The sequence below is a fragment of the Oncorhynchus clarkii genome, chromosome 19, assembly GCF_045791955.1.
Source record: "Oncorhynchus clarkii lewisi isolate Uvic-CL-2024 chromosome 19, UVic_Ocla_1.0, whole genome shotgun sequence".
Lineage (NCBI taxonomy): Eukaryota > Metazoa > Chordata > Actinopteri > Salmoniformes > Salmonidae > Oncorhynchus > Oncorhynchus clarkii.
In genome coordinates, this window is record NC_092165.1 from 10,339,009 (window position 1) to 10,356,875 (window position 17,867).

General features: G+C 46.7%; 1 protein-coding gene across 3 annotated transcripts in view; it reads right to left on the bottom strand.

Annotated features, from left to right (window-relative positions):
- LOC139374708 (zinc finger protein 827-like) overlaps positions 1–17,867 on the bottom strand; it is a 103,733-nt gene that overhangs the window by 15,020 nt on the left and 70,846 nt on the right. For all 3 annotated transcript variants that reach the window (XM_071115809.1, XM_071115808.1, XM_071115810.1), the window contains exons 6-9: positions 10,985–11,230; positions 8,966–9,020; positions 8,454–8,554; positions 226–369 (exon numbers count right to left, since the gene is read on the bottom strand). In XM_071115809.1, the coding sequence (XP_070971910.1) occupies positions 226–369; positions 8,454–8,554; positions 8,966–9,020; positions 10,985–11,230 (546 nt within the window). The remainder of the gene's footprint in view (positions 1–225; positions 370–8,453; positions 8,555–8,965; positions 9,021–10,984; positions 11,231–17,867) is intronic.

The window sequence follows — 17,867 nt, forward strand, 5'->3', positions numbered from 1 at the left end:
CTGGCTTGGTAATTAGGCGGGCAGTTTTCCCACTGAGACTAATCATGGTGGTAATCTCTTTAAAGGAGAAGGTAATCCAGTCTAGTAAACCTTATTTACTTTTTACAGGGTATTACACACACAGTCACACACACGCCAAGGGAACGTTGACAAGACATGTCACAACACACACACAGGGAACTGTACGTAGAGATGGAAAAGGAGTGTGTGTGTTAGTGGACTCACCTGTGTGCAGAGACAGGTGTCTGGACAGGGTCTGCTGTCTGCCAAACACCTTGCCACAGACAGGACAGGGGTAGAGCTGCTGACTATTCAGTATCCCCTGGGATATCCCGTTCCCCCCCGGCTCTCCAGTGTCCTTCTCTGGGTCTGGAAACACACAGGCAGAGTACCGTCACCATCACAGTTCACCATATTTGACTCACAACCTTCTCATAACCTGCACCGGGAGGCGACCTGAAAGTTCATATTGTAGGAAAGCATTCAGTAACTGAAATGGCATGGAGTCCAACCTTGTTTCATATTACTTCAACTCCACTCCAACCCCCAGCCTCGTTTCATATTATTCCAACTCTCAGCATTGTTTCATATTAATCCAACTTCACTCCAACCCTCAACGGTGTTCCATATTACTCCAACCCTCAACCTCGCTCCATATTACTCCAACCCTCAACCTCGTTCCAAATTACTCCAACCCTCAACCTCGTTCCAAATTACTCCAACCCTCAACCTTGTTCCAAATTACTCCAACCCTCAACCTCGTTCCAAATTACTCCAACACTCAACCTCGTTCCAAATGACTCCAACCCGCAACCTTGCTCCATATTACTCCAACCCTCAACCTCGCTCCATATTACTCCAACCCTCAACCTCGTTCCAAATTACTCCAACCCTCAACCTCGTTCCAAATTACTCCAACCCTCAACCTTGTTCCAAATTACTCCAACCCTCAACCTCGTTCCAAATTACTCCAACACTCAACCTCGTTCCAAATGACTCCAACCCGCAACCTTGCTCCATATTACTCCAACCCGCAACCTTGCTCCATATTACTCCAACCCTCAAACGTGTTCCAAATTACTCCAACCCTCAACCTTGTTCCATATTACTCCAACCCTCAACCTCGTTCCAAATTACTCCAACCCTCAACCTCGTTCCAAATTACTCCAACCCTCAACCTCGTTCCAAATTACTCCAACCCCCAACCTCGTTCCAAATTACTCCAACCCCCAACCTCGTTCCAAATTACTCCAACCCTCAACCTCGCTCCAAATTACTCCAACCCTCAACCGTGTTCCATATTACTCCAATTCCACTCCAACCCTCAACCTCGTTCCAAATTACTCCAACCCTCAACCTCGTTCCAAATTACTCCAACCCTCAACCTCGTTCCAAATTACTCCAACCCTCAACCTCGCTCCAAATTACTCCAACCCTCAACCGTGTTCCATATTACTCCAATTCCACTCCAACCCTCAACCTCGTTCCAAATTACTCCAACCCTCAACCTCGTTCCAAATTACTCCAACCCTCAACCTCGTTCCAAATTACTCCAACCCTCAACCTCGTTCCAAATTACTCCAACCTTCAACCTTGTTCCATATTACTCCAATTCCACTCCAACCCTCAACCTTGCTCCATATTACTCCAATTCCACTCCAACCCTCAACCTCGTTCCAAATTACTCCAACCCTCAACCTCGTTCCAAATTACCCCAACCCTCAACCTCGTTCCATATTACTCCAATTCCACTCCAACCCTCAACCTTGCTCCATATTACTCCAATTCCACTCCAACCCTCAACCTCGTTCCAAATTACTCCAACCCTCAACCTCGTTCCAAATTACCCCAACCCTCAGCCTTGTTCCATATTACTCCAATTCCACTCCAACCCTCAACCGTATTCCATATTACTCCAATTCCACTCCAACCCTCAACCTTGTTCCATATTACTCCAATTCCACTCCAACCCTCAACCTTGTTCCATATTACTCCAATTCCACTCCAACCCTCAACCGTATTCCATATTACTCCAATTCCACTCCAACCCTCAACCTCGTTCCAAATTACTCCAACCCTCAACCTCGTTCCAAATTACCCCAACCCTCAGCCTTGTTCCATATTACTCCAATTCCACTCCAACCCTCAACCGTATTCCATATTACTCCAATTCCACTCCAACCCTCAACCTTGTTCCATATTACTCCAATTCCACTCCAACCCTCAACCTTGTTCCATATTACTCCAATTCCACTCCAACCCTCAACCGTATTCCATATTACTCCAATTCCACTCCAACCCTCAACCTCGTTCCAAATTACTACAACCCTCAACCTCGTTCCAAATTACTCCAACCCTCAACCTCGTGCCAAATTACTCCAACCCTCAACCTTGTTCCATATTACTCCAATTCCACACCAACCCTCAACCGTGTTCCATATTACTCCAACCCTCAACCTCGCTCCAAATTACTCCAACCCTCAACCTCGCTCCAAATTGCTCCAACCCACAACCGTGTTCCATATTACTCCAATTCCACTCCAACCCTCAACCTCTTTCCAAATTACTCCAACCCTCAACCTCGTTCCAAATTACTCCAACCCTAAACCTCGTTCCAAATTACTCCAACCCTCAACCTCGTTCCAAATTACTTCAACCCTCAACCTCGTTCCAAATGACTCCAACCCTCAACCTCGTTCCAAATGACTCCAACCCTCAACCTCGCTCCAAATTACTCCAACCCTCAACCTCGTTCCAAATTACTCCAATTCCACTCCAACCCTCAACCTCTTTCCAAATTACTTCAACCATCAACCTTGTTCCAAATGACTCCAACCCTCAACCTCGTTCCAAATGACTCCAACCCTCAACCTCGTTCCAAATGACTCCAACCCCCAACCTCGTTCCAAATTACTCCAACCCTCAACCTCGTTCCAAATTACTCCAATTCCACTCCAACCCTCAACCGTGTTCCATATTACTCCAATTCCACTCCAACCCTCAACCTCGTTCCAAATGACTCCAACCATCAACCTTGTTCCAAATGACTCCAACCCTCAACCTCGTTCCAAATGACTCCAACCCTCAACCTCGTTCCAAATGACTCCAACCCTCAACCTCGTTCCAAATGACTCCAACCCTCAACCTCGTTCCAAATTACTCCAACCCTCAACCTCGTTCCAAATTACTCCAACCCTCAACCTCGTTCCATATTACTCCAACCCTCACCTCGTTCCATATTACTCCAACCCTCAACCTCGTTCCAAATTACTCCAACCCTCAACCTCGTTCCAAATTACTCCAACCCTCAACCTCGTTCCAAATTACTCCAACCCTCAACCTCGCTCCAAATTACTCCAACCCTCAACCGTGTTCCATATTACTCCAATTCCACTCCAACCCTCAACCTCGTTCCAAATTACTCCAACCCTCAACCTCGTTCCAAATTACTCCAACCCTCAACCTCGTTCCAAATTACTCCAACCCTCAACCTCGTTCCAAATTACTCCAACCTTCAACCTTGTTCCATATTACTCCAATTCCACTCCAACCCTCAACCTCGTTCCAAATTACTCCAACCCTCAACCTCGTTCCAAATTACCCCAACCCTCAACCTCGTTCCATATTACTCCAATTCCACTCCAACCCTCAACCTTGCTCCATATTACTCCAATTCCACTCCAACCCTCAACCTCGTTCCAAATTACTCCAACCCTCAACCTCGTTCCAAATTACCCCAACCCTCAACCTTGTTCCATATTACTCCAATTCCACTCCAACCCTCAACCGTATTCCATATTACTCCAATTCCACTCCAACCCTCAACCTTGTTCCATATTACTCCAATTCCACTCCAACCCTCAACCTTGTTCCATATTACTCCAATTCCACTCCAACCCTCAACCGTATTCCATATTACTCCAATTCCACTCCAACCCTCAACCTCGTTCCAAATTACTACAACCCTCAACCTCGTTCCAAATTACTCCAACCCTCAACCTCGTGCCAAATTACTCCAACCCTCAACCTTGTTCCATATTACTCCAATTCCACACCAACCCTCAACCGTGTTCCATATTACTCCAACCCTCAACCTCGCTCCAAATTACTCCAACCCTCAACCTCGCTCCAAATTGCTCCAACCCACAACCGTGTTCCATATTACTCCAATTCCACTCCAACCCTCAACCTCTTTCCAAATTACTCCAACCCTCAACCTCGTTCCAAATTACTCCAACCCTAAACCTCGTTCCAAATTACTCCAACCCTCAACCTCGTTCCAAATTACTTCAACCCTCAACCTCGTTCCAAATGACTCCAACCCTCAACCTCGTTCCAAATGACTCCAACCCTCAACCTCGCTCCAAATTACTCCAACCCTCAACCTCGTTCCAAATTACTCCAATTCCACTCCAACCCTCAACCTCGTTCCAAATGACTCCAACCCTCAACCTCGTTCCAAATGACTCCAACCCCCAACCTCGTTCCAAATTACTCCAACCCTCAACCTCGTTCCAAATTACTCCAATTCCACTCCAACCCTCAACCGTGTTCCATATTACTCCAATTCCACTCCAACCCTCAACCTCGTTCCAAATGACTCCAACCATCAACCTTGTTCCAAATGACTCCAACCCTCAACCTCGTTCCAAATGACTCCAACCCTCAACCTCGTTCCAAATGACTCCAACCCTCAACCTCGTTCCAAATTACTCCAACCCTCAACCTCGTTCCAAATTACTCCAACCCTCAACCTCGTTCCATATTACTCCAACCCTCACCTCGTTCCATATTACTCCAACCCTCAACCTCGTTCCATATTACTCCAACCCTCAACCTCGTTCCATATTACTCCAATTCCACTCCAACCCTCAACCTTGTTCCTTATTACTCCAACCCTCAACCTTGTTCCAAATTACTCCAACCCTCAACCTTGTTCCAAATTACTCCAACCCTCAACTTTGCTCCATATTACTCCAACCCCCCCATCTTTCTCATACCAACACTATAGCCTTCTCAAGTTCTCATCATCTCCATGATAATCAGACTATACCACACTGTGCCCCTTCATATTCTCTCTCTCTCTGTGTCCATCACCCATCAGTCCTAAGCCCTCTAGTGTGTGGTTGTCCATGCTAATCAGACTATATAGTAATACACAACCACCCAGGGATACAGCAGGGATGGAGAGAGTGAGAGAGTGAGAAAGCATAATAGAGAGAGAGAAGAGGAGCGAGAGAGAGAAGAGGAGAGAGAGAAGAGAGAAGGAGAGAGGCACAGAGGTGTGGGGAAAGCGTGAGAGGAAGAGAAAGTGAGAGAAAAGGGAGAACATGACAAGAAGAGATATAGAATTAACCTTCTGATGAAGGCACAGCTCTCAATTAGGATTCCATGCCACTCCTCCTCTCTCTTTATCCCCCTCTCCTCCATGGGGTAAATAAATAAATAAATGGACAGGGAGGGCTTCCGTCATTGATACAATGCAGCTAGTCTCAAATGGACGCCTGGCACCACACTACCTAGGATCATATTGTTCTCAGTGACAGGGTAAGGGGAGAGGGGACTGACTATACCGTACTCCACACAGGATGGTCTTTCACAGGGACATTTAATAGGGAACACAGGAAATCAGCCCTTTAAGTCCACTATTTACCTGGAGTTAGCTTATAAATAATAGTCAAATGGTAAGTACAGAAATGACTGTACCCACAGTAAACAAGGGGGGCGGGGCTTAACAAAGGGTCAAAGGTGTTGCATTCTTTTGAAGTAGAGAATCAAAAAAATAACCATTGTTATTGTCATCTAGCATGAATCTACTGTTAAACCACAGAAAAAATATCTTCTTGACTGTTTTCAGTCTGACTGTAGGTACAGGTATCTTGACGTTAACTGTGCGGAAGACAAAAAAAAAAAAGGCTAGTTATTGGAGTCACCGTCCGTCACTAAATTAATTTGTTTTAACGAAGGCTGTCATAAGAGATGCAAGCTGGTGGTTTGATGGGGGGGGGGGGGGGGTGCTAGGAGGCTCCATTCTCTGGTATTTTGGGGGAGATTTAATGGTGGAGGCATTAAAGAATAGATGTACTGGCCTTGGAGAAAGACAGAGGGGGAGATGGAGAAGTCTCAAGGTCGTCTAGCTAGAGTTGTATGCTGCTGACAGGTCTGGACTTCTCTCTCTCTCTCTGAAAAAAGAGAAGGAGAGAGACCAGAGGGAGGGATACTAAAAGACAATTCCATCTTTATCTGTCTGGACATGTGCTGGTTGGAATAGAGCAGAGAGCCTACTGTGTCTGTAGCTACCTGAAGTGAAGTGTGGGAATCTCTCAGTGAATGAGCACTACACACCATTATAAAACCCCCACATCAATGCACACCCTCATCCACACAAAACTAAACTAAACACAAGCCTGTGCCCTGATGGTATTCTACAATATTTCAGTCAAGTGGCTATACAGTAATAACACAACTAGTAATATATTCCTTAGTTGTAATCCTTCTTGAGTCACTCCTCATAAGGGCCTCTGGACCTGCCGTACTCTGTGACTCACAACCTGACATACCAGTGGGAGTGTGTGGGTGGGTGGGTGTGTGTATATATATGTATGTGTCCCTGCATGTGAGTTGGCAGAGTAGAGGGGAGGGTGTGGGGGTATGTATATGTATGTGTCCCTGCATGTGAGTTGGCAGAGTAGAGGGGAGGGTGTGGGGGTGTGTGTGTATGACTTATTAGTACACTTTTCAGTATGACCCACATGAGGACTTGCCCCCTTGAATCAGTGGCTGCAGAGTGGTGATGCTCTGAGCTCTATCAAAGATTCACCAAAACCCTTGTCTGTTAAGTCTCACCGACAGGTTTCACCATGGTGATGCCCCCCGCACGCCGGTCTTGGCTTCTCCCTTACTGTTCCTCCTACCAACTCCGTTTGTGTGGCTTAGTACTGAATGGGCACAGAGATCCTTAAGGGGCTTGTATCTCATCTCCTCAGACCACATAATCACATTAGCTGTCCTGAGGGGTTGAGAGGCTGGGCGAGGCAGGGTCGGGTGGGGTCATCCAGCCACCCATGGACAGGGTCTAGGGGCCATCCTGGGGCCACAGTGGCCAAGCAACCCCAGCCAAAGCTCTGATAATCGGGCAATTAGAGGACCGGCGTGGGCCTTGAAGTGGTTAATGGTTTAATTAGTGTTATTAGAGCTGGAGAACGAGGGAGAGGGGAGGGAGGGACGGACGCACGGCCTCCGAAAGGCTGGCTGGAGCTTGACCCGGGGCAGGGGGAGAGGAAGGACAGCCGCCACCATCACGACACACACACACACACTTGCTGTAAACAGCCACAATTACTGCCACACAGAGATGGTCACATTTTGAATGTGGAAATGTATGGGCAAAGTGGTACAATGCACCAGTCATTATGAAATCAAACCATGCAACTGTTTGAATTGTCATAAAGTGGTGTTTCAGTAATACAGGGGATTCTCAGAGTAACTGTCTGGATAATGAGTGGTGCTGGGGTGATACTGGGAAACTGGGTTAATGGGAGCACTGGGGAGGGTCACTACCCGTAGCACAGAACACAGCTGTGTGACTGACTGCACCCCTAGGAGAGACAGAGGGAGAGAGAGGGACAAAGATGGAGAGATGAGAGGGAGGGGATAGAGGGAGCAGGAAAAGAGAAAAGTGCAATCCAAAATCAGAGAAAAGATGGTTGAAGGAGACAAGAGAAAGAACTGGGCATCGGGAAGAGACAGGGAGAGGGAGAGAGAAAATGTGAGCGATAAAAGACAGAGAAAGAGCAGAGGGTGCACGTTGCACCCTGGGAAGGGAGACCGTCGGTTGGGCGAATTAACTATCAGGACACCCTTGACACGTAGAAGCCAATCAGATTTTAATTAACTGGTAGATGGAGATGGAGGGAGAGACGGGTGAGGCTGGCACAGGCTAATTACCCTCTGTATCTCAGCCTGCCTGCCACAGGCACCATAGGGACAGCCACAGAGCATCCCCATTCCAGGGCCAGGGGAGGGGAGAGAAGGGCTGTCCAGGGCAGGGAGCCCCAAGGCTGGGTAGATGTGTGAGTGAGACGGGAGGTGGAAGCTCTGGAGGTGGAGGAATGGAGGAAGAGGGGTGGAGGAAGAGAAGGTTGGCCAGAGTTGAGGCCTCATGGCTGGGTAGATGTGTGAGAGAGCGAGGAAAGGCCTGGGGAGGTGGAGATGTGGCTGAGGGGGGTGGGAGGTTACTGTAATCAGCTGTGAGGGCCAACATTCTGACTGCATGTCTACATTATGAGTGTCTGTCTGGAGTGTGTGTGTGTGTGTGTGTGTGTGTGTGTGTGTGTGTGTGTGTGTGTGTGTGTCTTTCTGAGTGTGTGGCTCACTATAGTAGTCTGCCCACTGAATTTCATCTGTCTGTCTATCTGTCTGACAGTAATGATATGTGTGTGTGTGTCTCTCACCGTGGAGGGCTGTCCTAGCAGAGGAGCTGGCCTCTGCGGGGGAGGAGGACTTGGAGCGCTGGCTGAAGGGGGATTGTCTGAAACGCTCGTCCAGGAAGGGGCTAGGAGTGGACACACAACCACAGTCAGAGCAGTATCATGCTATAACAGCTCCATAACTAAAACAAATGCTTACGCTAAAATATGATAGCAATATGCAATTTTTTTTAAATAAAGTTGCAGAGCTCCAGGCCTCCCAATCTCAATGCTAAACCATAAGCCATATACCAAAACAGACTAACTGTAGAAATAGCAGCTAAGCGGAAAAGAAGCCACTATGTTCATCATGTCGAATGGTCACTGGTTTGAATACCCGAGCCAACAAGGTGAAAATCTGTCGAGGCACTTAACCTCGACAGATTTTGCTCCAAGGGGTGCCATACTCCTATGGCTGACACTGTAAAACAACACCTTTCACTGCACCTATCCAGTGTATGTGACAAAACAACATATTTTTGTTGTTGTTGTCTTACCTGCTTATGCCCACCATGTTGCTGTCTTTGTGGTCGTTGGCTTTGCTGACTTTTTCTGCGACACACAAAAAACATCACAACATCAAAGAGGGTCATTAACAACAATGACAAATCATGATGGAACCACGAAGCGGTTATTCAGGACATACTGATTATTCAACGTGACATTTCCCTAACCATTTTGCTGAAAAAACAATCCCAGATTGTAGGGTATAGTAACATTGTGGTCAAAGTAACCTGCTGTATAAAAACCCAGGGAAGTTGCATGGTTGTCCTGTTGCCTTGGTATATACTGTTTTAAGTGGTCAAAGTCAAAGAGATCATATTCAATTACTAGAGGGGCTATGTCATAAACCCTCAAAGTTCCAGAATGGTATAAAAATGGCAGCCATTGTGGCCAGGGAGAAATCCAAACCAGTCTAATTGGAATTAATGGTAGTAAAGGCATAGGTGACACATTTCCTGATTTCACTTATGCGGAAAAATAAAAGTAAGGCATGTGATTATTTTTTTTTAACCTAAAATAATCTCAAATAATGATAAAGTTTGTACAGGTTTTAGACTGTATAAATAGCCTATGAAATATATGTAAACGGACCATAAATGTCTCTCAGTTTGTTTTCTTGGAAAGCTGTGAGTGTTTATTATACGATACAATATCAAAGCTTGCTGCATTTACAACTTGTCTAAATCCTATCAACTGATTTCAGCCAGTGGCCGTGGATTGACTGCATTGTTGGCATATTGGTTTGAAAAATTAGGATTTTAAAATAATTATTGGAATCATTCCACTTAAACTAGCTAACAAACATACTGTGCAGACAATCTTCAAAATGATTGTTTTACACAATATCACATCACGCCACACTGGTTGACCAACTCCCTGACCAAAATGGCTGACCTTTTATGCTGTCATAAGAACTTTCATGTCCATTCTAGTATTCAAATTCCTAATTCTATGGTCAGAGTAATAAAACCCAGGGAAGGTGTATGGTTGTCCCTTGGCTTCAGCAGCCTACTAGTGATGACCTCATTATAGCAGCCTCTTGCTCCCTGGGTGGCACTGCTCTAGTAGCTGCCCCCCCAACCCCTCCTCGCCCCCCACTCCCCAACCCCTCCTCGCCCCCCACTCCCTAACCCCTCCTCGCCCCCCACTCCCTAACACCCCTCTCCGTCAAACGGTTCGCCAAGGACAGAGGTCTCTCCGCGTTGCCATGGTGATGCCACACGGGAGAAATGTAGGGGGGGGGGGTAGTTGAGAAAGGGGCAGGGGGGCTAGTGTGTGCAGCCAAGTGTGCTTGAGCCGACATGTTTGAAAAGGAGTCGAGGAAGAAAGAGAGAAGGAGGGATAGAGAAGGAGAAGAGGAGGGAGGGACGTGGGGGAAGACAGGCACTTTGTAGACACTGCTCCCCATGGGGGCTTGTGTGTGTCTGCGTGCGTATCTGTGTGTGTGTGTCTGCATGCGTATGTGTGTGTGTGTGTGTGTGTGTGTGTGTACTTGCATCCCTCTCGCTGGAGAGATTTTTTTTGCCACAATTTCCGAGGTGCTACTGTATAAGGCATTTAGGCGTAGCAATCAGAGCTGGAGGGATAGAGCTGGGGGGCATGGCCTGGGTCTCCTGTACCCCCCCCCACAACCCCTGAAGTGTATGCAGGCTCCACTTCAGTGCTCTGCCATCAGGCAATACAAACAGCTGCAATACAAACAGCCGCCTCAATGTCATGGTCACAGCCAAGCAGGGAAGAAGTGTGTATAAAACCTACAGAGCACATTACAGGTAATATATAGTGACCCCTAACCGCAGAGCCTCCAGAGGATGGAAGAGAAACATATAGGTTTTATGGCTAAGTATCACACCACATTTCAAGGTTGACACTGAGCACTGAGGTACCAGAGAGAGGTGTGTGTGAATGTAGTCAGGGAGGTGTGTGAGGGTACGTGTGTGTGTACATGTGTGTATGTTTGAGAGATTGTGTGTGTCGTATGTGTGTTGTGTATCATAGAGAACATTGCGCACCTGAGAGTTGGAAGAGGAGCTCGGAGGCCATTTTCACCGATATGTCCTGAGAGAAGAGGTCTTGCTTCTGGGGGCGGGACAACGCCTCAGGGAGGCTGACCATTGGCTCGCTCTTCTCACACGGCCCTAAAGTGCTCAAGGACAGCAGGTGAGAAGAGGGCGGGGCTGGGCCGCTGGCCGGGTCCACCTCCATAGGCTCCGCCTTCACCATCACCTTCTGGTAGTGGGCGGCGTCCTTGTTGCTTTCTGGGGTAGGGGATTGGACGAGAGGGACAGTGAGTGACAGGGTTGAATCTATGAGTTCCTGTGACAACTCCTATCTACACTGAGTACACCAAACATTAGGAACACCTTCCTAAAATTGAGTTGCACCCCCCTTTCCCCTTAAAACAGCCTCAATTCATCAGGACATGGTGTCAAAAGCGTTCCACAGGGATGCTGACTCCAATGCTTCCCACCGTTGAGTTAAGTTGGCTGGATGTCCTTTGGGTGGGGGACCATTCCTGATAAACACGGGAATAAGGGATCATGGCTTTAACCTGGGTAGTGAGGGAAGTAATTTGCCTTATAGTTTGAGAAAAGCCAGTTCTGTTTTATCCAAAAGGTTATAATATATTTATACCGTATACAACTCCACTGGCTTTCCTCAAAGCTGACTAGTAAGTGGATTTGATTCCCGGTAATGTCCTAATCTCTGCATTTTACAGATGATGCATGGATGTGTCTCATTCACAAAATATAGATAGCTAAGTTAATTTATCATACAAACCCTACATAGACTTCATATTACCTCATGGATGTTCAAAGAGAAATAACCTTAAAAAAACCTTGTTAATGCCTTTAACATACCCTGAGGATATTCTGTACATTTAATCAGACAAGATCTCTCATTCCATTCGTACTTCAATCTCCATCCATCAGGAGCACTCTAACCTCCGGACTGTCCTCACTTAACCTCCTCAAAATAATATGAGTCTGAATCCAAATGAAAATGGTTGGAATTCCCAAAATGTTTAATAAAGCCTGGACCATAACATCCATCCAACCCCTAAAGCGCTCCGTTCCTGAGTGGATATTGTCTAGTTATGTGATTATGTAGGGTTAGGATGCATCACCAGATCACACACTGGCTCAGGGAGCTAGGCAGCCGGCACAGGTTCACTGGTGTGTGTGTGTGTATGTTATATATACAGTTGAAGTCGTAAGTTTACATACACCTTAGCCAAATACATTTAAACTCAGTTTTTCACAATTCCTGACATTTAATTCTAGTAAAAATGCCCTGTCTTAGGTCAGTTAGGATCACCACTTTATTTTAAGAATATGACATGTCAGAATAATAGTAGAGAGAATGATTTATTTCAGATTTGATTTCTTTCATCACATTCCCAGTGGGTCAGAAGTTTACATACACTCAATTAGTATTTGGTAGCATTGCCTTTAAATTGTTGAACTTGGGTCAAATGTTTCAGGTAGCCTTCCACAAGCATCCCATAATAAGTGTTGGCCCATTCCTCGTGACAGAACTGGTGTAACTGAGTCAGGTTTGTCGGCCTCCTTGCTCGCACACGCTTTTTCAGGTCTGCCCACAAATTGTCTATAGGATTGAGGTCAGGGCTTTCTGATGGCCACTCCAATACCTTGACTTTGTTGTCCTTAAGCCATTTTGCCACAACTTTGGAAGTATGCTTGGGATCATTGTCCATTTGGAAGACCCATTTGCGACCAACCTTTTTCTTCCTGACAAACTATAGTTTGTTAACAAGACATTTGTGTTGTGGTTGAAAAACGGGATAGCGTATGGTGTGTGTGTGGCTCAGTGGAGCACACAAAACAGAAAATATGCTACCACCATTAAATATGAAACAGTACAACAGTAACCTCATTCCAGCCCTATGGGCATTTTAAAGGGGGGACGGGGGGACGGGTGTTACGATGTTGTGAACTCAAACGCCTCCTTGAAAACCCTTTGTTCAGCTGCCGTCAAACACAATAACACTTCTGATTCAACAGCGATCCTTGTCTTTTCATATCTAGATTCTTGTAAATCAGGGCATCTCTTAGTAGATTTGAAAAATCAGGGTTGAAATAAAAACAACAACATTGGTTAGAGAATCCCTAATGGAGGAAAAACCTTCCCGTAACCTCCCCATCGCTCTGGTTATCAGACAGTTCAAGAGGTTAGCCAAATAGCAGACGCTAAAAATAGTCCCGGTGGCCGGCAGTACACGGCATCAGGATCTCTGAGGTAACAGATTTTGACTGTCTCGTCCAGGTTGTGTGTGTCTGTGTGTGTGTGTGTGTAAGTGTGTGTGTGTGTGGTGAGGAGCAACAGGGAGCTCCAGCCATGCTGACACGGATGCTCATGGTGATTATGGATATATGAAATTGGGCCAGTAGCGAGAGGTGGGAGGGGGAGGTCAGGAGTACAGGAGAGAGATGGGAGAGAGATAGATGGAAGGGGGAGAGAGAAAGAGTGAGAGGGTATGCTGAGGTCAGCAGTGTAGGAGAAAGAGAGCGATAGACGGAGAGAGGCAGGGAAGGGTGAGGAGGCAGCGAGGCAGTAGTAACCCAGTGATGACCCTGCCCTCTCTGTGACCTCTCCTCTCCTGGATGGCTGAGCCTGGGAGGGGTGAGGCTAGTCACCGTTGTCTGAACCCAACCTACAGTGTGTGTGTGTGTGTGGTGAGGTACAAGCCTGAGTGGTGTGTTTACATTCGGATTTGAAAGTATGTGCGAGTAAGCCAGTGTGTGTGCATCAAATCACATTTTATTTGCCACATGCTTCGTAAACAACAGGTGTGGACCAACAGTGAAATGCTTACCCAGGTGCATGCTAGAGCACCACTGTGTGTGTGTGTGTGTGTGTGTGCGGTCAGCCCAGTGTGCCTGTGTGTTTACATGATGTATGTGTGTGCGTCCATCTGAGTGCGTTCTCTTTCCGGACCCAGGTTTCGGGGGCGGTGGTAGCCTAGCCGACCCCATGTCACCCCCCCCCCCCGTCTGGAGACACAACTGACAACCATCGGCCGACTAATCCCTTAATCAGGTGCCCAAAGCCTGGCAAGAGCAGAGCGGTCGTGGAGGGGGGGGGGGGGGTAGAGAGCACTGCGAGGCCGGGGTCAACCAAGGGACAGGCAGTCTCACGCATGCTCCCGTCTGTGGTTCACCACCCCTGCCATCAGGGGCTGAGCGGACTGCTGAGCGCCACACACACACACACACACCGAGAGAGAGAGCTGGGATAAGCACACTTGCGTCACAGCTGAGATTCATTGAGCGGTCAGACGGTTACACACACAAACATTTTGCCCACACACACACACACGCTCGCTCAGAAAGTAGATAGACGCACTCTCACAGTGAAAACACATCAAAGTAGGGGGGTCTAAGTGGTCTTTTTTTGTGTGAAATTGCATGGCCTTCACTTACCTATCTAGCACAATAAAACACACACACTACACACGCCACTGTATGTCCAGGGCTATGACATTATGTTCTGGTGCCATAAAAATATGAATCCTGTTCCTAAGTGTGTGTGTATCATCCCCTCTAGTGTAGGAGCAGTGGAACACAACACCAGTTCACCTCTAACAGCAAGTAGAGGGGTTGTGACCTGATAACTCCCACTACCTCTGTACTGTCGTGTAGAATCTCTCACTTGCACAGCTCTGACTGATCATATACGGTGGTTGTATGGTACCATACACTGTCATGATCTCAATGTACACAGGCAGGCTATGTATGGTCTAATGCAGGGCTCTCCAACCCTGTTCCTGGAGAGATACCTTCCTGTAGGTTAACTCCAACCCTGTTCCTGGAGAGCTACCCTCCTGTAGATTAACTCCAACCTTGTTCCTGGAGAGCCACCCTCCTGTAGGTTATTTCCAACCCTGTTCCTGGAGAGCTACCGTCCTGTAGGTTTTCCCTCCAACCTTGTTCCTGGAGAGATACCCTCCTGTAGGTTACCTCCAACCCTGTTCCTGGAGAGATACCCTCCTGTAGGTTAACTCCAACCCTGTTCCTGGAGGGCTATCGACCTGTAGGTTTTCCCTCCAACCCCAGTTGTAACGAACCTGATTGAGTTTATCAACCAGATATTTATTAGAATCAGGAGCGGTAGATTAGGGTTGGAGTGAAAACCAACAGGACGGTAGCTCTCCAGGAACAGGTTTGGAAAACCCTGGTCTAATGTCGATATCACGTTTACTTGACTTTGTCACATACCTTATCCGATCAATGTATGACAGGTAGGCTATACATAGTCCAATGTATATTATGTTGACATTGTGTGGATTGTGTTTAGGCTACATGCTAATATATTCTGTATCTTTAGAGACAGCCATACGCTATCTAGTATACTGTAATAGTCTCTCTATATCAGGTTATATTAACACACTGTACATATCATATTTTAGCGGACAAATACATGTCTGCTTTTACTTGACAATGCATTATTCATTTTTGAGACAGAGTGAAAATGACTGCGCTGCTGTTTCGCTGTTCACCTTTGACCTTCGTTGTCTGCTCCAATCAGAACGTACAGCCAGTCTGACTGTGTGCGTGTACATAGGTGAGGAGAGGACTAGCAGTAAAGCCCTACAGCGAACAGCCAGACAGCCACACCATTACCGATTCAACACATGTAAAGCTACCGTATCATACCGCGAGGTATACCTTTGATGCATCGACAGAGGGGGAATACAGAGATGAGCTGGGAGAGACACATGGATGCCGTCAGGGAGGAAGAGAGGAAAGGATAAAAAATTTAGAAAAGGAGAGTGCCAGGGAGAGGAACACCCTGAGGGTGAGAGAGAAGAAAGAAAGATGAGTGAGCGAGAGAAGGAGACGGATAAGGGGAGGAGTCATAAAATGACACCCTCCCTCCTCATCCCCTCGCTCTCCCTCTCTGGTCGACCTGCTCAGAAAGGGGTGAAGAGTTCAGCTGCTTCAAAGGGATGCAGTGGTGGAAGACAACATGTCAGCTGGGGAGCGAAACAGCAGCAGCAGAGAGAGACTGATCTTAGACCAGTTACCTCTTATTCAGCCAGGAGCGGGAGGGGTGATACTGCTGCTACATCTGTTCTCAGATCGGCTGGTACTGTAGCGTTCAATAATTCAGTACAATGATGATGCAACACTTGCACTGAGACTAACGGAGAGTGGTGTGTTTGTTAGAGAGAGAGGGAGGGTGGGGGGGGGGGGGGGGGGGGTGGTTCAAAGACCCAATAGTCCCCTAAGGGGAAGAGTGCCTAAAGATATCAGTGCCACTGTAAGACTAGATCTACCAGGGAGGGAGGAAATGAAGGAGAAAGGGAGGGAGGGGGGCACAGAGAGGGCACGGCCAGGGCACTGAGGCAGAGTGGAACAGGCTTAGCATCAGGATACAGCAGTGCAGTGGTGATGAAATGAAACGGCAGGGTCATGTCCTCCCACCCACCACTTGGGCTACATTACCATGTATTCCTGCACTTCATAAATCCAATCAATTATTGTTATGCAGTACGTGTGGACAATTGATTGTCAGTGTACGGCTTAAACTATACTGAACAAAAATATAAATGGAACATGCAACAATTTCAACGATTTTTACTGAGTTACAGTTCATTGAAGGAAATCAGTCCACTGAAATAAATTCATTAGGTCCTAATCGATGGATTTCACATGACTGGGCAGGGGCACAGCCATGGGTCGGCCTGGAAGGGCATAGGCCCACCCACTTGGGAGCCAGGCTCACTGACTGGGGAGCCAGGCAAAGCCTATCAGAATTAGTTTTTCCCCACAAAAGGGTTTTATTACAGACAGAAACACTTCTCAGTTGCACCAGCTGTCCGGGTGGCTGGTCGCACCTGTGTAATGATCATAATGTTTAATCAGCTTCTTGATATGCCACCTGTCAGGTGGATGGATTATCTTGGCAAAGGAGAAATACTCACTAACAGGGATGTAAACCAATTTGTGCACAACTTTTGAGAGAAATAAGCTTTTTCTGCGTATGGAACATTTCTGGAATGTTTTATTTTAGCGCATGAAACCAACATTATACATGTTGGGTTTATATTTTTGTTCAGTATGTACACACACACACACACACGAAGTCGGAAGTTTACATACACTTAGGTTGGAGTCATTAAAACTCGTTTTTCAACCTCTCCACAAATTTCTTCTTAACAAACTATAGTTTTGGCATGTCGGTTAGGACATCTACAGTCGTGGCCAAAAGTTTTGAGAATGATACAAATTTTAATTTTCACAAAATCTGCTGCCTCAGTGTCTTTAGATATTTTTGTCAGATGTTACTATGGAATACTGAAGTATAATTACAAGTATTTCATAAGTGTCAAAGGCCTTTATTGACAATCACATGAAGTTGATGCAAAGAATCAATATTTGCAGTGTTGACCCTTCTTTTTCAAGACTTCTGCAATCTGCCATGGCATGCTTTCAATTAACTTCTGGGCCACATCCTGACTGATGACAGCCCATTCTTGCATAATCAATGCTTGGAGTTTGTCAGAATTTGTGGGTTTTTGTTTGTCCACCCCCCTCTTGAGGATTGACCACAAGTGCTCAATGGGATTAACGTCTGGGGAGTTTCCTGGCCATGGACCCAAAATATCAATGTTTTGTTCCCCGAGCCACTTAGTTATCACTTTTTCCTTATGGCAAGGTGCTCCATCATGCTGGAAAAGGCATTGTTTGTCACCAAACTGTTCCTGGATCGGTTGGGAGAAGTTGCTCTCGGAGGATGTGTTGGTACCATTCTTTATTCATGGCTGTGTTCTTAGGCAAAATGGTGAGTGAGCCCACTCCCTTGGCTGAGAAGCAACCCCACACATGAATGGTCTCCGGATGCTTTACTGTTGGCATGACACAGGACTGA